Source organism: Macrobrachium nipponense, chromosome 4 (assembly GCF_015104395.2).
Source record: "Macrobrachium nipponense isolate FS-2020 chromosome 4, ASM1510439v2, whole genome shotgun sequence".
Taxonomy (NCBI): domain Eukaryota; kingdom Metazoa; phylum Arthropoda; class Malacostraca; order Decapoda; family Palaemonidae; genus Macrobrachium; species Macrobrachium nipponense.
The window spans coordinates 116,982,602-117,007,691 of NC_061100.1; the positions used below are offsets into that span (position 1 = coordinate 116,982,602).

The following is a 25,090-nucleotide window of genomic DNA, read 5'->3' on the forward strand; positions in this document are numbered from 1 at the left end:
ACAATCAACTTAGCCATATCCTTTTTCAGGTCCTTATTTGAAAAAGGGTTCACAGCTAGCACTATTACGACAAACAAGTCAGCCTTGAAGAAGATCTTTCAGTTGGGTTTTAATATAGACTTAACAGACTCTTACTTTTCGTCTATTCCCAAGGCTTGTGCTAGACTTAGACCTTCCGTAAGGCCTACTTCAGTGTCATGGTTTCTAAATGATGTTCTGAAACTGGCTTCAGATACAGATAATACGACATGTTCATTCATAATGCTCTTAAGAAAAACATTATTTTTATTAAGCTTGGCTTCAGGAGCTAGAATTTCAGAACTGTTGGCGCTATCCAGAGATTCGGGTCATGTAGAATTTCTCCCTTCAGGAGAAGTTCTGCTTTCTCCGGATCGCAGCTTTTTAGCAAAAAATGAGGATCCTTTGTTGAGGTGGGAACCATGGAAAGTCATTCCCCTTCCCCAAGACCTTTCTCTTTGTCCAGTGATGACCTTACGAGCCTGTCTAGGACATCCTCCTCCTCTTCGGGTCCCCTCTTTAGGAGGGAAAAAGGTGGTACCTTATCAATTAAAGGTATTAGGCAACAGATCCTATACTTTATTAAACAAGCTAACCCTGAATCTTTCCCTAAGGCACACGATGTCAGGGCAGTGGCCACCTCAATCAATTATTTTCAACATATGAACTTTGATGATTTGAAAAAATATACTGGATGGAAATCGCAGACAGTATTTAAACGTCACTACTTGAAGTCTTTGGAATCTCTGAAATTTTCAGCAGTTGCAGCGGGTAATATAGTTTCTCCTGACTCTGCCTAGTAGTACAATTGAAGATCCAGATCTCCTTTCTACCTACCTCACCCAACAGTTTGTCTAACCTACCATATTGCTTTACACTTGGTCTTGAGTCTTAGCTGCTCTCATGATTGTTTAGTGGGACACCCCACTAAACAATCATGCTAGGGTCACCCACAATTGGTTGTATATATTATCATTAAGAGTGTGGTCCCCTTATTTTTTATGCTAGGGTTCCACACTCCCATTATCAATGGTTTTTTATTGACTTTTGGATTTGTACCTACTTATGAGTGTTTTATTTATGTTTAAAATTTTCCACACACATGTTAATTTTCATATTCATACCTGTAACTTATGTAAATACTTTGTAAATATTTATACTAGTAAGTTACATTTAGTTATTATTCTTTACTCAGAATTGTCTGAAGATTTTGTATGAATATTTCAATTTTGTTACAATTATAGTATTTAGTTAATTTTTAGTTTTATTGAGACCCTCTATTATTTTCAATCTTGTGCTAATTCTCTGGTATTATTTCGCGCAGCGACACGAACTGAGCCCAGAAAAAGGATTTTGACGTAGGAAAGATCTATTTCTGGGCGATTGGTTCGTGTTGCCCAGCGAAATCCCACTTCTTCCCAACCCTTCGCCCAAGATTGATTGCTAACTTCAGGATGGCCACCAGAGGTGCGGCAGTCACCTTGGCGTGGGTTGCAGTAGTAGTAGTTGCCGCCCCGTTCTGTGGGTCGGCTCTCTCCTTGAGGGAGTTTGTTGTGGGAAATTTCTAAATGACAAGAAGTTCGTGGTAGTGGTCTCACTCGCCCTAGTGTCCATACCGACGCCCTTCTTTTATTTGGGTGAGCGAGTCATTTATACTGACCTCTTCTTTATTTTGTTTATTCTCTGGTATTTGTTAGATCATTTACCTAAGAAATAATGAACTAAAGGATTATTTCGCTGGGCGACACGAACCAATCGCCCAGAAATAGATTTTTCCTACGTCAAAATCCTTTTTTTAGTTAGGCTAACCCCTTTTCTGCCATCTCTTAATCTATACCATCTATTAGTTAAGTTTAAAAAAAGTAAAAGAGAATGTCAAAATTATCGGTAGTAATAATATTTCCTATGAACAACCAATCCGATAACAGCAGCCTTTTTGCTTGCATTTCAACCATTGTACGATAGTAAAAAATTACCATAGTTTATGTTACAAATGACGTTAAGGAGAATAAGACTGATATATTTTTACATTACAGGTAGTAGTTGACTTACTACCGCAATTGGATATGACCAACCAGTCACAAATCGATTAAGATGTAAGTCGGCCCGTGTTCATTTTTCGTAAGAACATTATACTAGCCTAGCCTACACTAGGGTAATCAGTACCATCTTTACATATAGGGTAGCCTAGCCTACACTACACAGCATACTTTATACATATATGGCATAGTAATTATTAATTACATTTAATTCTCTAGGTTCAATGCACATTGGCTTATGATAATTTAGTACAAAGAGAAATTGAATACCATTTAACAAGTTAGCCTCGCGAATACGATGATGATGATATCGTGGTACATATATCGTATATATACAGTAGCCTAGCCTTCAGTATACGATGTACTACATATACGATATATACAGTATATATACAGTAGCCTAGCCTTCAGTATACGATGTACTACATATACGATATAATTTAGTAATTTATTAATATAAGCCAATTTTGGATGTTCAATGCATTTTGACTATGACATGTCAATAGAAAAAAAATAGACACGAACGGGAATCAGATTCGGACCGACATCGGCATACCTAATTGAGCGATGTCAGGCTGCTGACAGCTAGTATATTTACAAAATAAAAACAATGAATATACATCTTTTCTGTGATTCTTTTAAAAAGTTATACATTACAGTATCCAATAATATTTTAATATTATATCATAAAGTACTAACAAAGCGGTGGGTGTTTTGGATTAGAAATCAGCTGATGGTGAATACGAGTTTATTTCTCCGTATTTAACTCAATTCAGAGCAAATTGCCTTTCTTCTAGTTAGCGTAAAATATCTAGATATGTTACTTACATAAGACAAGGTAATTTGTCATTTTACTACGTGTTTTTAAGGGGACCGTCCGCTATGATGTCTATTTTTTTTATTTATTACGCAAAATACATAATTTTCCTATATGTTTTAGATATATATGATACCTTCATCATATAAAATTTCAAGTCATTTGATCAAAAACTTTTTGTTTTATTAGTAAAAATCATGATTTAAAAAAAAAATTGGTAGAGTTTTCTCCGCTAATATGACATCAGTTGTATTGAAAATCATACCATAAACACTTCTTTATATACGGAACAATTCTGTGTGGCAGAATTTTTATTTTTTAATTTTTTTATTTTTCATGAATCTTTTTTTTTTTTTTTTTAGTCTAGACACTCAAAAAATTCTAAAAAAAAAAAAAGAAAAAAAAGATATCAAAATTCTGTCACACAAAATTATGGGATTTTTATTCCTCTTTCCAATGATATCTTTCTCTCAAAAATTGGAAAATGGATAAACCCAAATAACCGAGTAATGGTTTACCGACATGCGGCATAAGTATGTTTTTGAGTTATGAGCTCCCAAGATTTGCTATGTAAATTTTCGCTTTTTTCTTATAAAGTCAAAACAACATTATAATTACTTTATTTGTACTTTTATTGTTGATTTCTACATCAAGGATCGTGGTCCTACCCCTAAAAGTGGTGTTAGTACCCTCAGCGTGACACCAGATAATGATGTTGACGGCGAGACATGAGACAATGAGGGCAGCTGAAAACAATTAATTTTCGTGTTTTTCTTTCTTTAGCACACTCCTGCCTTCGCTAATTTTGCTAGCCATAGTTGCTGAGTAGCCTTCTTGATCTTAGGTAACTTCGGCATTGCTATAAGTTCACTAAGAAGTTATAAAAACAACGTAAATAGCTAGTAACCAAACGCAAGTGCCTACGCGCATGTAACCGCTTTGACGTCTGTGGCGTAAACTGAGTCCATTCTCCGAGTCTCGCCTATAAATAACCGCTCTGAGCAGCTCGCTTCTCGCCCAGTGTCACACTACCTTTCATTGCTACCAGATGTATGAGAATTCTAAAAAAAAAAATCTTAAAAAGGGATTTTGACGTAAGGAAAAATCTATGGGCGATTGGCTGTGTCGCCAGCGAAATATCCTTTAATCTATTATTTCTAGGGTAAATGTACTAACACATACCAGAGAACAAACAAAATAAAGAAAAAGGTCAGTATAACTGACTCGCTCACCCTCCAGGAGGGTGTCGGTATGAACACTAGGCGAGTGAGACCACTACCACGAGCCAAATACCAATAGAAATCTCCCACAACAAAAACCCTCCTTGAGGAGAGCCGACCCACAGAGTGAGCAGCTCGTACTACTACTACTCCATCCCATGCTGCCGACTGCTGCGCCTCTAGTGGCCATCCTGAAGTTAGCAGACATCTTGGCGAAGGGATGGGTAGGGGTGGGATTTCGCTGGCGACACGAGCCAATCGCCCAGAAATAGATTTTTCCTTACGTCAAAATCCCTTTTCTGGGCTCAGCTCGTGTCGCTGCGCGAAATCGTACCAGAGAAATAGCACAAGATTGTAACAAAAGAAATAAAATAAAACAGAATAGGTCTCAAATAAAAAATAAAGTAAATATAAAAAAGAGTATAATTGCTAAAAGATACAAATACACAGTGATACAAAATAGAAATATGCTTAAATTACCCTTAATTCTAAACATGTTTCTTATCATAAGGTAATTACATATGTACAGAGGTAAATTGGCTTACATGTAACAAAATAGTATCTGTGTAAAGGCATGTATCAAAATATATAACAGCAATTAAAAATGAGTAAATTAAACAGCCATGATAATATGCAAGGAATGCATATGACTTAATATACAAAACCCGTAATCATTATAAATGAGATGTATCCCCTAGAAAAAACAAAAAAAAAAAAAAAAAATAAAAAAAATAAGGGGGTAACATCCATGAGATCAAAATCCATAATCATCTGTGAGTGTCCCTAGCAAAAAATAAGGGGCACCCACTACATCATCATCAAAGCAGCTAAGACACCAGGTGAATGTAAATGAACACGGTAGGAATAGACAAACTGTTGGGTGAAGCAGGTAGAAAGGAGGACTGAATCTTCTACTATAAATTAACTAGAATCAGGGGAAACTATGTTTCCCGCTGCTACTGCTGAAAATTTCAGAGCTTCCAAGGACTTAAGGTAATGGCGTTTGAACACTGTCGGCGATTTCCATCCGGTATACTTTTTCAACTCATCGAAGTTCATGTGTTGAAAATAATTAATTGAGGTGGCTACTGCCCTGACATCATGTGCTTTCGGAAAAGAGTCAGGATTGGCTTGCTTAATAAAGTACAGGATTTGTTGCCTGATGCCTTTTAATGGATAAAGTTCACCTTTTTCCCTCCTAAAGAGGGGACCCGAAAGAGGATGAGGAGGTCCTGGACAGAAAGGCTCGTAAGGTTGTAACTGGGCAAAGAGATACATCTTGTGGAAGGGGTAGTACCTTCCAAGGTTCCCACCTCATCAAAGGATCTTCATTCTTTGCTAAAAAGATACGTTCCGGAGAAAGTAGTACTTCCCCTGTGGGAAGGAATTGAATATGATCCGGATCTCTGGATAAAGCCGACAGTTCTGAAATTCTTGCTTCTGAAGCTAAGCTTAATAAAAACAGGGTTTTTCTTAAGAGCATTATAAACGAGCATGTGTCATTATCGGTTTCTGAAGCCAGTTTTAGAACATCATTTAAGAACCATGAAACTGACGTAGGCCTTACAGAAGGTCTAAGTCTAGCACATGCCTTAGGGATAGACGAGAAGTAGGAATCCGTCAGTCTATGTTGAACCCAAATTGAAATATCTTTTTCAAGGCTGACTTGTTTGTCGTAATCGTGCTAGCTGCTAAACCTTTTTCAAATAAGGATCTGAAAAAGGATATCGCTGAATTAACTGTCATGATTCTAATATCAGATTCCTCTCAGGAAGATTGCTAACTTTTGACAGCCAGCATCATACTGTCTCAAAGTTGAATCCCTTTTATCGGATTCCAAGAAGAGAATATTCTGAGGGTCACAATATTCGCATCTCTTTTTTGCCGCAAACTTCATGAAATCCATAAAGTTAGGGTTTTGAGAATCCCTGAGGAAGCGAACACAGTCTTCGTTTTATTTGTACTGACTGAGCCTGGGATTGGGGATCCGGAGAGGACCGAAGGCCCAGTTCCAGAATTAGGGGATACCAATTGCTCTTTCGGCCAGTCTGGGGGCTACTAGAGCCACTTGACCCTTGAACGTCCTGAGTTTGTTTAACACTTTCATGAGAAGATTCACTGGAGGAAAGACATAAATCTTCTTCCAGTTGTTCCAGTCCAGAGCCAGGGCGTCCGTGGCATAGGCCAGAGGGTCCAGGTTGGGGGCTACGTAACAGGGGAGCTTGTGATTCGCTTGGGATGCGAAGAGGTCCACCTGTAGCCCTGGGACTCTTTGAAGGATCCATTGGAACGAACTGTTGTCCAGAGACCATTCCGACTCTAGGGGTACTGATCGGGATAACGCGTCTGCTATGACGTTTCTCACTCCAGCTATGTGAGTGGAGGAGGAGTGCCAACTGAACTTGTCTGCCAGGGAGAAGATGGCTACCATCACATGATTTAGATGACGTGACTTGGAGCCTCCTCTGTTTATACAATGTACTACCACTGCGCTGTCCAGAACTAGCTTTATGTGGGGAGTACTTTGGTGGGCGCACCTTTTTAGAGTCAAGAAACACTGCCATTGCCTCCAGTACGTTTATATGGAACTGACTGAACTGAGGTGACCAAGTTCCTTGAACCTTTTGGACCTGGGAATACCCTCCCAACCGCTTAAGGACGCGTCTGTGTGGATGGTAATCCCTGGTGGAGGGAACTGAAGGGGTACTGACACTGACAAATTCTTGACTTTCGCCCACGGCTGAAGTCGATTCTTTAGAATCAGAGGGGACTGAGGATAGTTTGTCCCTGGACCTGGACATTTGCTCCGTGAGCGCCAGATTCTGGTTAGGTCTTTCAGTTTGGCTTTCATTAAGACGTTTGTCACTGATGCAAATGGAGAGAACCCAGGATCCTCTCCTGAGCTCTCCTTGACGCCAGTTTGTGACTTAGAAATTGCTTGACTGACTTCGCTATTTCTTTCCTTTTGGTTGATGAATCGACAGAGTATGGGAGGATAGATCCATTGAATGCCCAGCCACTGAAAGTCTGACTCTGGAGTGAGTCTTGACTTGGTCCTGTTATCTTGAAGCCTAGATATTCAGGAACTGAATCACTTTCAGTGTGGCTCTGTTGCATTCTTCGACTGTTGGCGCCAGATCAACCAATCGTCGAGATACGCTACTACCATAATCCCTTGTGATCTGAGTTGTTGCACTACCACTTCCGCTAGTTTTCGTGAACACCTGGGTGCCACGTTGAGTCGAAGGGAACTACCTTGAAGGAGAAGTCTGGTCTCCTATCTTGAAACCCAGATATGGACGGAAGTGTCTTGCAATAGGGATATGATAGTAAGCGTCTGTAAGATCGATAGAGGTTGGTGACGGCCCCACGGGGAAGTAGGGTCCGCACCTGTGAGATCGTGAGCATCTTGAACTTGTCGCAGCGGAATGGCTAGTTTAAGCGGGGACAAGTCTAAGATTACTCTTCTTTTTTGTGAGCCTTTCTTTGGCACGCTGAACAAGCGACCTTGAAATTTTAATCTCTTGACTCTTACTATAGTCTCCTCTGAAGGAGTCCTCTGCGTACTCTGTCAATTCCTTGGAAGGAAGTTGACGGAAAGGTCTGGATGGTAGGTGGGTTCGTCAACCAGCTCCAACCCAGGCCTTTTGACACTATGCTCTGAGCCATTCGCTGAAGTTCCCACCGGAGACGAAAGTGGAACAGCCTCCCTCCTACCTGAAGTTCTTCATTGGTTCTGGTAACCGCCTCGGCCTCCTCTGAAGTGTTTCCCCCTGTTAAAGGGGCCTCCCGATCCTCTCCCACGAAAAGGAACGCTTACCTCCTGCCTCCCTTACCCGAGCGGGTCATACTTCTGTGAAGCTTGACTCTCGAAGGCTTGATTGTAAGCTGGAGAGATGGCGTAAGAGGTGGAGGGCTGAGGTTGAGGGGATATCAAAAATAAATTGGCTGTGATTGAGCCTTAGAGGTGGAAGGTTGGCTGTTTGCACTAAGGGCACGCTGGAACTTGCTGAGGAAAGCGTGACTGCTTCTTCTGGTAAGGATGGAAGCGCCTAGGTTTGGTTTCCCCGACCCTTACCTTTAGGTGTTAGGTCTTGTCTCCTCTTAGCTGTAAGGCCCCAACGGTCCTTAAGGCTCTGGTTCAGCCTCGTAGCCTCCGACTGAACTTCCTCACCATAGTTTCTGGGAAGAGATCTGCTCCCCAGATGTTAGACGAGAGCAACCTATTGGTTCATGTCGAATGGTTGCCTCTTGTAGGACATTCTTCCGACAATTCGTTCTAGCAGTGGCAAACTCAACATATCTGACTGTACCGTTTGAGTCAGTGCTTTGGTCATGAGCTTAAAAAGCGTTCTGAGCCATAAGCTATAGTTGCTACCTCGGACATAGCCATAGAATTAATTGATCTGGCTAGTCGCGACTTTGCGTCAAATTCAGCCTGAATAAGGTTATCTGGGAGCCTGGGTAGCTTTTCACCAAACTGCTCCATAGCACAGTCGGTTTGAGTTTGCCAGCTGAGAAGGTGTTTGGCAAGTCCTCCCACAATTCTCCGGCTGAGGGGAGCAACGGAGATGTGGGATATGCTTCCTTCAGTTGAGGCATGGGGTCCCATTCTGGGCCGCTGGGGATGGTAGACCTCGCGATCTTTGTCAGGAACGGGAGCGGGGTACTCTCATCCATTGTGAAAATGGTAAAGGGACTCTTGAAAGGTTGTATCCTGGTATTGGAACAATCCATGTCCTCTAAAACATCTGAGCCATTCTCTCTGAGCCTGGTCTCGTGAATAGAGGACTGTCTCCTTAGGCACCCTCATCATCCCGAACCATGGCTGAAGCTGTAAGCCTAGCGTAGCCTATGAACGGAGGCTGGAGGTCTACCGGGAAGAACTCGAAGTCCTCTATCCTTCGAGTTCCGAATTCCGGTATGGAAATAAGACCGTCTTGAAGGGGGGCGTATGACGCTACTCTCCATGGATTGTTTCATCGAGAACGGAGGTAGCGAGTCATACGGAGGAAGCTGAGTTCCACTCGTATTGGAAAGTGAAGGAGAGGCTAGAGGGACTTCTCTCAGTCGGCTATAATGGAGTCCTGGGAGGTAATCCTATCCGACAGACGAGAGATCATTTGCTCCATGCTACTCTTTAGGGACCCAAACCAGGTCGCCCACCTGTTGCAACAGGCCAGTGTTGGAGTCCAAGGCCGGAAGCTGCTGCGGAGGTGGAGGGGTGGCTCTGAATCGGAACCAAGGGTAGCGGAACTGGTGACTCTGCCGGGGTGCGAGATCTCTCTCGGAGGATTTACTCCTCGAGGACTTAGAGCCGGAGCTAGAAGTTTAGACTTGTCTGCTCCGGGATTCGCAGCCGGAGACTTACGTGAGGAGGATGACGCCGAAGTCGACTTCTTAGACGACGACGACGTCTTAGACAAGGATTTCACTGCTTGACCCTTGACCTTAGGTCTAACCGAAGCGTCAGGAGGAGTATACAATTCATCACTGTAAACCCTTGGAAGGATGGAGAGGTTGCAGGAGTAGAAGAAACAGTCACACCCAAGGGTGACCCTTGAGTGTCCACCCTACTTACCTCGACCAACAGGTCGTCTTACACCTACCATAGGTTCTACATTAATATCTAAAGTCGCGACGTCTGTGGAGATATCCTGGTCTTGATCATTAATGAGGCAGCCAGCTGTTTGTTGGATGAAGGCGATAGTAGGGGCCGCCTCTACTGGGTCGACGTATCCTGTCGCCTTGCCTCCGGGGAAGATTAACAGCGCCAACCGCTTCTCCAAGATGTAAGGCATACCCTTGGCGGCGTTCTTCCCAAAACCGCCGACCCAGGCCCGCAGGGTTGCCAGTGCGGTATCTTTCACTGCCGGCGCCTGGAAGAGAGGGCGCAGGTTAGATTTAAGAATCACTTAAACTAAAACTTAAATATAAACTTAAACTTAGATGCCTTAAGTTAAAGTGGATGATGAAAACTTAAGCACTAAAACAGAAGCGGAGCAGCTACCGGAAGATGGAATACTCACCCTTCTAAAAGAACTGGCTCACCAGATCGTAACATATGGTACACGTCTCATGGTACCAGACCTGGATGTCCCCGTGTCAGAGCGCGCATGGAGCATGGGACCGGCAAAACTTCGTGTCCACATGGGTCCTGAAGTGTGGCTGGCGCATCCCGGATGCTCACAGTTGGTGGCCTGTAAGTGGGAAGACACATGAGGTATCTTAAAGAATAACACTACAGGCTAAAGGACAGAAGAACTCCGTTGCATGCCGGAGCTCGGAAAAAAAAATTTGAGCATAACCCCCCCCTGCCCCGCCTGAATAGGCCTATAATCCGGAGAATCGGCTTAAAACATGTAGGGGAAGGGGAGGGGGGGAAAAGGTTTAAGGTACTTAAGATAAACTTATAGTTAATCTAAAAACTCTTAAACCTAAAACTCAAACGAAACCGGAACAAGTCCAGTGCGTAGCGGAGTGTAGTAACACAGCAATACGGTACGGTTAGCATGGACCCACTGTATGTTCCGGTACCACCCTACTGTGGACAAACAAATTCCGCTAGATGCCAGGACTCCGATCATGAAAGGAGACCTAGCAAGGACGGGAAGAGCGAGGAGACATACAGGCTCGAGCGAACCGGAGCGACAAGGAAGCAACGGATGGGGGGAAAGGCCAGTACCCCCCATCTACATCACCACCGCCGGGCCGGACCGAGAAGCCGGAGAGTCGCGTCCAGTCTGGGTCTGTCCCGTCTCCCTGGCCCCCCACCCCTCCGCCTGGGGGGAGAGAGGGAGGCATGCTCGGGTATGAGGAGCGAGCATGGGCAGACTGTCCCACCCTCCCCCGACTCTATGGAAGAGCGGGAGGAGGGGGAAGGGGACTGGGCAGGCGTCTGGCTGTCTCGTGATCGTGTAGTGACCACGAGACGGTAAGGCTAAAAATAAGACAACTAAACCTAGGACCAACCAACTGATCAGAGAGATGCTATCGGGAAGCAACTGAACTGAAAAGCGGTAGCATAGAGACCCACTGGGCCAAAACAGACTGATCAGAGAGGATGCTATAAGGGAAGCTACCGAACTGATGAGCGGTAGCATAGGCTCAAGGAGCCAGGACCTAGGCTAAGCCAGACGCCCAACTAACCTAACCATAACAAAATACATGGTATAATAAAATAAATAAAAGAAAGAAAACAATAAAGTAGGAGAAAAAATCCAGAGTGTACGACTAACCCGAAGGAAAGTCTACCACTCAAAAGCTAGTCAGAGGCCGATACTAAGAGCCGGGACTAGGGTCTGGAAAGAAAAGAAAGAACCCTACATAAGGTAAAAGACATGCAATGCATGACCAACCTGAGTAGGCACAGTACCCTAAGTAAACGGATAACAAAATATAGAGCGTACATAGAATGGGATGTTTCTAGGTATGGGAGACCGAGAACGAACCCACCACGCGGCAGAACCATGCTGCCATGCTTCCGACCCCGAGTACGTATTTATACCTAAAAAACGGCAAACTACTGACCGAGGCCGGGAAAAAAAAAAAACAGACTAACCATAAATACTGAGTACTTAACTTAGCTGCTGCAATAGCTGCACGCTCCACATAGATAAATCCAACGAAACGGGCACAAAAAAAACAGAGGAAAAAAATATCACGTCCGCTCGTGAGGTGCTAAACTGAAAAGGAATGACCACTAGAGGCGCAGCAGTCGGCAGCATGGGATGGAGTAGTAGTAGTACGAGCTGCTCACTCTGTGGGTCGGTCTCCTCAGGAGGGTTTTGTTGTGGGAGATTTCTATTGGTATTTGGCTCGTGGTAGTGGTCTCACTCGCCTAGTGTTCATACCGACACCCTCCTGGAGGGTGAGCGAGTCAGTATACTGACCTTTTTCTTTATTTTGTTTTTTCTCTGGTATGTGTTAGTACATTTACCCTAGAAATAATAGATTAAAGGATATTTCGCGCAGCGACACGAGCTGAGCCCAGAAAATCGCTGTATATATGCAAAAATAAACACGCAAAAACAATTCTGTCAAACTCAAGTCATACAGACGACGCAGTTACGAGGACGTCATCATTTAAAAACCGCTATATCTTCATTATTTGTGAAAATAATTGGCTGAAACTTCTGGAAAGCATGCACGGCATGTTTCTGCATAGATACAAGTAATAACTCGATTTTTTATTTTTTCAAGTTGACATGTCATCCGCCATAGCGGACGGTCCCCTTAAGTCAAAATATGAATTAAATACGTCTCGTGAACTAAAGTTTTCTTTTATCGTCAACAGATTGCATTGTGGGCACGTTTATTGAGTAAAAATATTACGTGATTCCGTTCGCTATTTTCACTTCATTTCATCATAGTACGAACCTTTATCGTTACGTTACTTATCTTTTATCGGCTTGAGAACAACAGTAAAATGTGTTCTTTCAAGACCTGAAGTTTTGATTAAATCATTTTCTCTCAATTTTATCTACGGTTGTGTTTGATGGCATAAGTTTTCTGGAGTTATATCTTTGTTGCTAATGCACGATAATAGTACAAGGTATATGGATGAAACTCGCAAACTTCGGTATAGTACCTTCAAACTCGACCGTAAACAAAGTGATAGAAATGTGTTTCAATCAAAACTATTGGGTATGAAAAGAACACATTTTACTGTTTTCACTCCAATAAAAGATAAATACGCAAAGCTTGTAATATTCTGATGAGATAAAGTGAAAATATCGAACGGAATCTGTTGATTTTTTATTAAGCCTTAAACATGCCCTCAGCGCCATCTACTAATGAAAAAATAACCAAATTTCGTTCACAAACAATCGTTTTTAAGTGATATTTCTACTTGAAAACACTTTGTATGACGTAAAATAACCTTGTCTCATATAAATAGAGTATCTTGAGATTCATTTGCGCTAACTAGAAGCAAGAAAGTTGCTCTGATTTGAGTTCAACACAACAAACACAAACTTACTCGCAATCGCCCTCAGCTGTTTTCAAACCAAAACATGATTGCGCTTTGTATTTTATAATACAAACAAATAGTAATATGAAAATACATATAATATTAGTGGATGGAGTGAAGTAAAACATAGCTTTTTAAAATATCCATGGAAAAGATGCATATCCATTATGTTTGCATTTTATCATACAATACTAATATATGATTATTACATACTCGAATTATGTATCTCAGCTCCAAAATTAGTGCTTCAAAAGTCGCATGATATGCGAGTAGTATATATGGTACTTAAGTATTTACTTCATAATTTTTTATTATTTACTCAACATTCTATTCGAACTTTGACTTAATATTATCAATGAAGTTTGTTATATGAATGAGATAAACAACTTCTCTTATGAAATACAGTGCTATATGCATTTTCAGCTTTGAATTTTAAAAAAAGGACCATTTAAACATACAAATAAAGGCAGAGTGCAATTTTTTATTAACCCTTAAACGCCGACTGGACGTATTTTACGTCGACATTATTTGTCTCTCGGGTGCCGACTGGACATATTTTACGTCGACATACAAAAGTTTTTTTAAAAATTCGCGGAAAAATACTTTTAGGCCTCCCAGCCAAAAACTCTTGAATCACGCGCCTTGGGGGATGCTGGAAGCTCACGGATCAAGGTGTTGTTTTGTTTACAATCATTACGCAGGCGCGCAAGCACAAATTTCTTTCTTGCCGCACTAAAAAGTATCGGTGACACATCTCGGAAATTATTTCGTCACTTTGACAAATTTTTGTACCATTTTAAATTAGCCGTTACATGGAGTATTATATATGAAAATGTGCGCATTTTTATGTAGAATACAACAAAATATACTCATGATTGTAGCTTTTATCAGTTTTGAGATATTTTCATATAAATAATGATAAGTGCCAAAATTTCAACCTTCGGTCAACTTTGACTCTACCGAAATGGTCGAAAAACGCAATTGTAAGCTAAAACTCTTATATTTCAGTAATATTCAATCATTTACCTTAATTTTGCAACTAATTGGAAGTCTGTAGCACAATATTTCGATTTATGGTGAATTTATGAAAAAACTTTTTCCTTACGTCCGCGCGGTAACTCTTCCGAAAAAAATCATACATGCGATTGTGGTAATGTTTGCACCATTTTAAAATTAGCCGTTTCATGGAATGTTATATATGAAAATGTGCGTATTTTTATGTAGAATACAACAATAAAATACTCATGATTGTAGCTTTTATCTTTTTTGAGATATCTTCATATAAATAACGTTAAGTGCCAAAATTTCAGCCTTCGGTCAACGTTGACTCTACCGAAATGGTCAAAAAACGCAATTGTAAGCTAAAACTCTTATATTTTAGCAATATTCAATCATTTACCTTCATTTTGCAACAAATAGGAAGTCTCTAGCACAATATTTCGATTTATGGTGAATTTATGAAAAAAATAACATTTTCTTTACGTCCGCCGGTCTCGGTACTCTTCCGAAAAAATCATATGTGCGATTGTGGTAATGTTTGCACCATTTTAAATTAGCCGTTACATAAATTTTTATTTATGAAAATGTGCGCAATTTCATGTAGAATGCAACAAAAATAATTGAAGGTTGTAGCTTTTCTCATTTTTGAAATATTTGCATATAAATCACGATAAATAGAAAAAAAAACCACGTTCGGTCAATTTTGACTACCGAAATGGTCGAAAAACGCAATTGTAAGCTAAAACTCTTACAGTCTAGTAATATTCAGTCATTTATCTTCATCTTGAAACAAATTCGAAGTCTCTAGCACAATATTCAGATTTATGGTGAATTTAAAAAAAAAACTTTCCTTCCCTCTGAGCGCGGATTCTCCGCCACAAATCTCCGAAATGCGTACGTCCCATTCTCGGAATATTTGCTCCATTTCATATTAGGCATTTCATAGATTTTTATATATGAAAATGTGCACAATTTCATGCAGAATAAAACGAAAAATATTTGGAGGTTGTAGCTTTTCTAATTTCCGAAATAATTGCATATAAAAAAAATATATACAAAAATTCGACATTTGGTCAACTTTAACTCGTCAGATATGGTCGAAAACTGCAGTTGTAAGCTAATACTCTTACAGTATAGTAATATTCAATCATTTGTCTTCATTTTGAAAGAAATTGGACGTCTCTAGGACAATATTTAGATTTATGGTGAATTTTTGAAAAAAATGTTTGTTTATGTCCGCACATTACGAATTCATGCATTATTTTGTGATAATATTTTCTTTGTGTTGCTTTTATCGTTTTACAATGTGTTATATAGCAAAATGATCGCAATTTAGTGTACATTACAACGAACAAAAAAGTAACTTAGTTACCTTTAACCGTTTTGTGCACAGCGCGATTTGAATACAATTATATATGAAATTTTGTTTTTGCGCTATCATATATCACATTATTTATATATGATAATGATAATTTTTTTCATTTCTGATGGTTGCATACTAAACTTCAGCCAATGAAAAAAAAAAATAGCCAAAAATGAACTCTTAATCTTGAAAACTAAGCGCGCTGTGATTTTTTGAAAAAAATATTTTTTCCGCTTCCGCGTTCACTCCGAAACACCTCCGGCACACGGGAGACAATTTTTATCTTACCGCTTCGGCGTTTAAGAGTTAAAAGAGATGAGGGACTATTACCTCTGTTAATTTGAAGACAGTAATATCTTTCTATATTGAATGTAAAAATTCAAAATTAAATACAGTGGTACCTCAAGATACGAAAGGCTCAACTTACGAAAAACTCGAGATACGACAGCAAATACGAAGATTTTTGCGGCTCTACATACGAAAATTGTTCAAGATACGAAAGGTTGTTGCTGTAAAGTCCGAGATTTGCCCCGACCACCGATAACAATTTTAAAACTCGCGCGCCGCCAACTGAGTAGACTAGCCACCATCCTCCCGCTCTCCCATTGGTTCCTGATGCTAGTTACCGCCATAAGATCCTTCTCTCCTATTGGTCAGCATCTCTCCCATCGTGCATCTACGTAGCAGCGTGCTTCTTCGGCCACTTCGCGGCATCATCGGTATCATAAGCACACAGAATTCGTTCATTCTATACGATTTCGTTTATTAACGTAAATTCGTTAGTGATTTCGTTGTAGTATACTTTATCATGTTGTGTGAGAACTTTACTACATACGTATACTACATAACATAATTACATACAGTATATACGTAGTCATGGGTCCCAAGAAAGTTGAAGTTCACGGAAAGAAGAGGATGCTTTCTTTGGAGACGAAGATGGAGATAATTAAAAAATATGAAGCTGGAATGCGATTGAGTATGATCGCCAAGGAATATGGCCAAAATCCGTCGACAATAGGCACCATCCTCAAGCAGAAGGATGTCATCAAAGCAGCTGCACCTTCCAAGGGTGTGACTATTTTGTCCAACAAGAGGACCCATGTGGATGATGAAATGGAAAGGCTGCTTCTTGTCTGGATAAAAGACAAAGAAATCGCTGGCGATACGATAACGGAGATGGCAATCTCCCACAAGGCCAGTGCTATTTTCGTTGATTTGATTGCCCAGGCCGAAGACGACGGAGGAGAAGGGACATCGACGCCAACCCCAGAGTTCAAGGCTTCTCATGGGTGGTTTGAAAAATTCTGAAAATGGACTGGCATCCATTCGGTGGTGCAGCATGGGGAGGCGGCCAGCTCGGACACGAAAGCTGCCGAAGCCTTTATTAAGACGTTCAACGAGATGACTCTCAACGAAGGCTACAGTTCTCAGCAAGTCTTCAACTGCGATGAGACTGGCCTTTTTTGGAAAAAAATGCCTCGTCGGACATACATCACGCAGGAAGAGAAGAAGCTACCCGGGAATAAGCCTATGAAAGACAGGCTTACGCTCACACTTTGTTCGAATGCCAGTGGGGATTGCAAGGTGAAGCCCCTACTTGTCTATCATTCCGAGACTCCTCAAGCCTTCAAGGCCCACAAAGTGCTTAAGGAGAAGCTAATGCAAAAGCCTGGGTAACAAGACTTTAATTCACCGAGTGGGTAAATCTGTGTTTTGGCCCGACAGTGAAGAAATTCTTGGAAGAGAAGTGCCTCCCCCTGAAATATCTGCTGGTGTTGGACAATGCCCCTGCTCACCCTCCTGGCCACGAGGAAGATATCCTAGCAGAGTATTCGTTTATCAAGGTTCTTTATCTTCCGCCTAACACCACCCCTCTCCTCCAGCTCATGGACCAGCAAGTGATATCGAACTTCAAGAAGCTGTATACGAAACATCTTTTCAAGAGATGTTTCGACATCACCGATGCCACAAACCTCACCTTGTGTGAATTTTGGAAGGAGCATTTTGATGTTGTGATATGCATCCGACTCATCGATCAAGCTTGGCAGGAGGTTTCGAGGCGAACCTTGAATTCCTTGTGGAGGAAACTCTGGCCTGATGCCCTATCCGCCCGAGACTTCGAGGGATTCGATGTGGGTGAAGCTGGTGCTGCAGATTCAGGAACAGTTGACGATCCTGAAACTGTTTCGCAACCAAATCTTGACAAGATCGTTGCACTTGGCAAGTCCATGGGGCTGGTCGTTGACAAGGACAACATCAATGACCTTCTCGAGGAGCACCAAGAGGAGCTTACGACGGATGACCTGAAGGAGTTGGAGGCCATGCAACATAACGTCGTTCAAGAAGAGTTCTCTAGCAGCGGCGAGAAGGACAACGACTCTATGACAACGGCAGAAATTAAGGATGATCTAGCTGCTTTTCATAAGGCGCAATCATTCGTAGAAAGAGACACCCCAAAAAGGCTTACACAGGTCGTATGCTTGCACAGTTCGATGACGTTTGCCCGAGTCGTTTCAGGAACATTGTCAAAAGCAGGCAGAAGCAATCTTCCTTGGATAGTTATATTTTAGAGGTCTTTAGTAGGAGTAAGCAAAAAGGAAGAACCAAGTGATACTACGAAAAAACAGAAAGTTGAAAGTGGTTAGGAACTTGAAATTTTGTAAAAAAAAAAAAAAAAAAAAAAAAAAAAAAAAAAAAGTAAAAATCAGAAAAAGACAAAAAAAATTTTTATTTTAAGTTTTTTGTAAAGTTAAGTGTTACAGTTTTCTTAATGTGTTTCGTAAAGTTTAGTTTATGTTTTCCTGACATTTTTTTATGCGTTTCGTTAAGTTAAGTGTACGTATCTGCTGTTTGTCCTCCACCTCTGTCGCCACTTTTGGAGATAGCCTCACTCCTAAGGTAAGCTTCCACATTTTACTACATACGTACGTATGTACGTACAGTATTTCTTGTATACCATGTACACTAATACACTTTATTTACAGGTACATACATATTAGTACTACTAGTACGTATTAAGTTAGGTATTGAATGGTCCAAATTGTTGTAGTATTTCATTGTTTATAGGTCAATTTAGCTTTATGAAATTTACTGGGGTGTTTTTGGAGGGCTTGGAACGGATTAGCCATTTTACATGTTGTAAAATGCGGTTCAAGATACGAAAAACTCATAATATGAAGGCCGCCTCGGAACGGATTAATTTCATATCTCGGGGTACCACTGTACCTAAATATCGCACTAGTTTTTAAAATTAACATTGTGATATATTTATAAATTTCTCTAAATAGGTTTTGATAAATAAATCAGGTTATAGTTCTTGAGTAAATTTACTCAAGAACTATAACCTGATTTATTATATACCCATATGTAAATTACAGTGCAATTCCTGTTTTTATTAACAGTGAAAAATGACTGAAGGGGAAAAACTCTACAACTGGCATCATAGTGTGTTAAACATTGGAAGTTCCTACTAGGGAACATTTAGCTATTAGCAATGTTTTCAAAACCGTAAATGCTGAACACTGTCCAAGAAATTATAAAGATCAGTTGTTAACACTTTGTAAATAAAAGATTGGCAATGAATTTATATAAAATCATAAAAATCTATCTACCAATGGCTCCACAAAATATTTCAGTAAGTAGGAATAACCATTCATTTGTATCATCATGAAGAACAAGAAAATTAAATTGTAAATTTCCTAACATACTGTACCTTTAAAATAAATTTAATAGAGCAGGGAAGTTGAAAATAACACAATACTAACAAGTTATTCATCCATAACTTAGCAAATTACTAAGTACCTTCCAGAGCACTCTCTTGTATCCAAGTCACAAAATATACGCACCTTCACTGGGGTGCTCTGAAGGGCAAATCAGCAAAGACATCATTTGAGAATGTAGCAAAGTACTTTAACAGTACAAAAACATTTCAAAACCTCCAAAATAATAGAGGAAATAGAATATACTGTATTCTCTAATCTAGAACATTTGTCACTAACGTTTGTAGCCAAAAATCCACTGTACGTATTAGGAATTAGGGCTTGGAGGAGGTCAAGAGTTCTTTGCCAGTTTTCTTAACTGCAGGGGCTTGGACCCCAGATCCATGCAAATTTCAAAGGACAACTATATTTAATCATAACAAATATTTTTCAAAATACTTACATTTTCTTTGAGTACAAAGTTAACACCCTCTACTACAAGGGCAGAACCTTGATTCATAAGTTTGGAGAACATAGAGACAGTTTTGGCTACTCCACCAGTGTATTCAGACATCCCAGCACCAGCTGTGATCTGAAATTTTGCACTGATATTAATACTCTCCTATTCCTAACTATATATGCAATTGTAAACACAATAAATAATAAGTGAAGGCATTCTTAAATATATTTTCTGATTTTGGACAGTTGTATTATGCTGGGAACTAAAATTGATTAAAAGGTCTAAAAAAATCTTTATTTCTTGGACATCAACTTTTTATAAAACTATGCTGATTTACAAAAAATAAAAACATACCTACCATATAAAAGCAAAGACTGCTCTTCACTTAAGGATATTTCAACGTCAAGAATGTTATGAATGTTGTTAAGAAAACTATGCCTGGATATTAACCTTCTTAGTACAAAATTCCTTCCTTTGAATCAACTCCTAGCATACTGGCTAAGGAGCAGAAGTGATCAAACCATGGATTAACAGAAGATCGAGTTCACCAAAGGAGGAGACAGATGCTTAACTAGTCAAGTGTAAAGCAAAACCATTCATACTGAATTACTTCTCACTGCTTCAATTACAAACTATTTTTAACATTCAAAATAAATTCTATAGAGTACATTTGCATTATACTTTAAAATGAAAAATGCATTCAACACTTGGAGGTTATGCAATTTAGCCATTTCTGTAGGATAGTGTTGAGCACCCTGTGTAGGGGTCAGCCAACAGAGTGCCTTTCGCAGCACATTGCAGACAGTCCTAAAGATTCTTAGCAGCAGCACTTCAGTGCCAGCTGCATTGCCTTCTGGCTTTAACTTTCAATCTGTCTTCATCTGACTTTTTCAGCTTTACCTTGCAGCACTGATTTTCAGTTCTCGTTCAAGAACAGCCTTGGGAAAGCCTTGTCTGTCTCAATGTGACTTGAGTGAAGTTATATTTAATTACTTTGTGATAAATAAAACAAATGGTATTGGACAGCATAACTAGGGCAGTTTTTGCCTGATGAAAAAATTAACTTAAAAAGACCTCTCTGCACACAAAACATTCATGAGAAGATAATTACTTAAAGATCAACTCACTGCTGCTCCCTTTTATCTTGTCCCTTCTTTCCCCCTAACATCTCACTCATGTTTTCTATTGTTTTTCCTATGTCCTAATTTATTAAAGTGTTTCCTTTTATCACATTAGCATATACTCCACTGATTACATATACGTAATCAAGTACTTCCACTTGCTTATCCATGCAACCATCACTCTTAACCTTCCAGTAAGGGTTGCACATTTTAATATTCTGTCAGATATGTGCTTGTTCAGAAATTAAGGTTCTTAAGTCTATTTCTCAGTCAAACATTTTCCTTATGTGACTACAAATTATACCCTCTGTCCCCAAATATAAGGTAGGTTTATTTTAGTTACAAGCTATGTTCTAATTTGTCCAGCAGTGAAAAAAAAGTTGTAAAATAAAATTTTAGAGCAAGCATTTGGATAACGAAAATAATAAAATTAAATGTTAGACCTAAAACTATTTTACTAAACAGAGTTTTATTTAGCTGTGGTTCCTAAATTCTTCACATTTTGACATTATATTGAAAACTAAAGATTCTAAAGAAAAACTAACCTTCATTAGTGACTTCCAACGCTTTAAATACGCAATAGCTCTAGTGTCAGCACCAGCTTCTGTCAGAACCGTTATATACTCATTAAATTCAGGTTCAGTCATGTTGCTGGAACAGAGATACAATATCAAGAAGACTCTCAATTTATCCTTTGCATTACCACACTCTGGGTCTTTGATGATCTGCAATAAGAAAAAATGGCAAACAGAAAAAATTCCGTTAGTGAAAATAAAATTTTGGATTCACTAATACTCGAACTGCTTAATATTTACCAAGCAATAAAATACTGTCTAATCCATCAAACTCTCAGTTATACCATTATCAATTTGAGTGCTGAAATCCTGCAGTTTCAAAACTAGTTCTGAAACCTCCCAAACCATATTTTCTCCTCTTCACAATGTTGGAGAACCTGGCTTGTTTGAAAATACTGTAGTACCTAAAATCTGAGTTATTCCAAGGAAGCCATACAGAACTCATGATCTTGTCTTCTTAAATGTTTGTTAAAACCATAACACAGACCCAAAAATTCATCTTCTATTTAACTAGGATCACATTCATTAGCCTTTCTTTTATTTGTCCCAGTATGACTACCCTATTCCACTAGAATTTAATCTCCATGTTATTACCAATTGGTTTTGTCTTGGCTTCTCTGTATTCCTTCTTCCTACCTATCTATCACCTTCCTACCTTTTCTATTATATTGTATCTTCAAGTAATGTACTATTTCTATAGTATCAGAGGAAAAAGCAATTTGCACACAATAAATCTTACCTCCATTAAAGGTTTCTCCAAAGTTGTGCGGCCCATAATTTTCTCTTCCATTTCAAAGTAGACATCTAATTTCCGTGACTTTATGCTGTTTAATAAAGCTGTGAATGAAAAAGCAAAATTGAAATACTAACATTAACTTTTTGTGTGTAATTAAATATCCAACAATTTTAAATACTTTGTATCACAGTGTACAGTCTTTTTCAAACCATAACTCTGTAATAAATATATACATGGGCAGTACCTGGTTATCGGCGATTCGGATTTATGGAGATTGTCCAGTGCCGAAAATCACTAAAAATCAGCGATTTTCAGTGCCAATAATGCGCCGATTTCCAGTTATGTTATTAGTGCCGATAATAGAGTATTGGCGCAGATACATATCTAACAGAGGCCTCATTAACCGGTTATCAGTACCAAAATCCGGTTATCAGTGCCATAAAGCGACCAAAATTACCTATTTTTGGTTATCTGCAATTTTTGCTTATCATCAAGCCGTCAGAACGGAATCAACCCCATAACAACAAAAATATATACATTGTACTATATAGACAGTGGAACCTCGGTTTTCACCAGTAATCTGTTCCAGATTGTCTTACGAAGTCTGAAACATAAGAAATCCGAAAGAATAATTCTCATATGGAATACGAATCCAATGAATGCATTCCAGACCCCCAAATATATTTTTAAAAATACATTTCATAGAGAATAAACAGTTTTACATACAGAAAACAATGAGAAATAAACATAAATGACTAATGAAATGGATAAATAAACATTTAAAAAACTCCTACCTTTATGGAAGACTTGCTAGTGTATGGAAGAGAGGAAGGGAGAGGGAGGAGGAGAGGTTATTGTTTGGACTTCAGGTATCAACGACCTATCTGAGGTTACTTCTCTTTGTTTTGTACTAGCACTATCTGGGGTTACTTCCCCTCTTTCATTTTTACTGGCACTACGGTCAGCTTGAGTGTCACTGGACCCCTGTAACACAACAAAACTGTCCGGAAAATTTGCCTAAAGTGAAATGAGGCATTGTCATTAAACATGTTGGAGACTAGGATTACATCTTTGTAGAGATGATAATTCTCCAAGAAACTTTTTACATCATTCCACTTCACAATATGACTGAGACAATTTGTATTTTTCATAGCTACAAACCTGAGGTCTTAACAATAGGATAATTTTTTAGTGCCTAGTTGGATCCAGTTAAACAATCAGAGATAGTAAAGCAAGGAACCTGTGAGATCTTAAACAATCGGAGATAGTAAAGCAAGGAATCTGTGAGATCTGGTAATGCGTGCGTATATCGGGTGAAAGCTGGTCAAAGACCGCGCACCCCACGCTACCACGTTTAGTCTTTCCCAACCCAGGATGTCATAAGATGACAGAGGGGCAGCTAGAAATGGGCAATAAAATGATAAGACCTCAGGTTTGTAGTTATGAACAATACAAATTGTCTTAGAAAATTTGTCATTTGTTCATACGCAAACAAACCTTCAGTCGTAACAATAGGATAGATTTATACTTGGTGGGAGGTAGACATCCTAAACCGGCTGGGGGCCAACCCACCAGTCCAACTCTAAAAGAAATATCTACAGGAGAGGGACTAATGCCCCTGAGAAGCTAGATAAACTGATATCCAACAACTCAGCTTACTGGGTTACATATAATGATATATGAGAAGATTCATTGCAGTGGGGAACTAAAGAGAAATTCTGACCGTTCGATAACAAACCAACACATCAGGATTCATTAACACTCCTCACTCCCCATTGCTAAAGAGTGGAGTATATGCTACTAAATAGAGGGTTTGACTATTTGATAACACAAAGCAAACAAACTACCAGCATGACTACCTCACTCACCTGTACCAGACCAGTCCAGCATTGATGTGTCTATTCCTCAACTCGCCCATAGGAAGAAGGAAAGGAACAAGAGAAAGAAAGAGACCAGCCAACTCACTCATTCTCTCTTTCACACAATCATCTTAGGTAAGATACAAATGTGCCTGGTCAAGGGCAACAATGAGTTACACAATCTGTTGGGCAGCCACCACAAGACCACAGGAAAAAGTGTCCATAGATCTGTGGGCAACATCCTCAAGATAAAAAGAGGTGAACGTGGACTGGCATAACCAAGTACCAGCACTCAGAACTCTATGAACAGCCAAATTTTTCTTGAATGCCAGAGAGGGACCAATACCCCTGGGATCATGTGCTCTAGCCTGCACAGACTCGGTGGCAGTGTCATCAAGAGTCAAATACGCCTGTCTGATGCCTTCACATATGCAAAAAGAAATAGTATTTTTGGAAACCTCTTTCTTAGAACACCCCATGTTAACAAAAAGCCTACGACATCCTGGCCTGAGATGTGTCCTCTTAAGATACCAACGTAGCCCTGACAGGACATAACAAGAGCTCTTGAGAATCACCACCCACAAAGTCATTCAGAGATGGAATGGAAAGGGAGGCAGACCTGTCCTCCTGCACCAAGGGATTCTGGGTCTTAGCCACAAATTTGAAGGACACTGACTCCCAACCCCTGGTGCTTCACATCATAGCTCAGGCCATGTAGCTCCCGAAGCACAGGGCTTTGAGCTGGAACACCTTGTCACTGAGAGAGAAGTGAAGGAACTTCCTGGATGATGGCTGAATAGGGATTTGGAAGTACGTGCCCATTAGATCTATTGACAGCATGAAGTCATTTTCCCTCACTTCTGCCAACACTGATCGCGGGGTCTTCATCTTGAACCTTGTCTTCCTGACAAAATGTTTCAATGTGGCTAAGTCGATCACAGACCTCCAACCCCCTAACGCCTTCGGCACTAAGAGGATGTGACTGTCAAACCCCGGAGATGGACGCACCACTTCTTCTATCGCACCCTTGTCCAGCATTTTCTGCACTTCCTCCCAGAGACCTAAGAACTTCAGAGAATCAGGGAATACACTCGCCTCAGCAGAGGTCTGTCTAAGAGAGTGGGAGAGAAGTGGAACAGTAGTAGAAACCCCAACCGAAGAACATTTACTACCCACTTCTCCACCCCATAACTCTGCCACTTGGCCCACTAGCC

The 25,090-nt window shown here is 40.0% G+C and overlaps 1 protein-coding gene across 1 annotated transcript in view; it reads right to left on the minus strand.

Annotated features, from left to right (window-relative positions):
• LOC135211087 (sec1 family domain-containing protein 1-like) overlaps window positions 1-25,090 on the minus strand; it is a 136,257-nt gene that overhangs the window by 36,533 nt on the left and 74,634 nt on the right. The window contains exons 7-9 of the mRNA XM_064244161.1: window positions 22,021-22,118; window positions 21,252-21,431; window positions 19,589-19,717 (exon numbers count right to left, since the gene is read on the minus strand). Coding sequence (XP_064100231.1) covers window positions 19,589-19,717; window positions 21,252-21,431; window positions 22,021-22,118 — 407 coding nt within the window. The remainder of the gene's footprint in view (window positions 1-19,588; window positions 19,718-21,251; window positions 21,432-22,020; window positions 22,119-25,090) is intronic.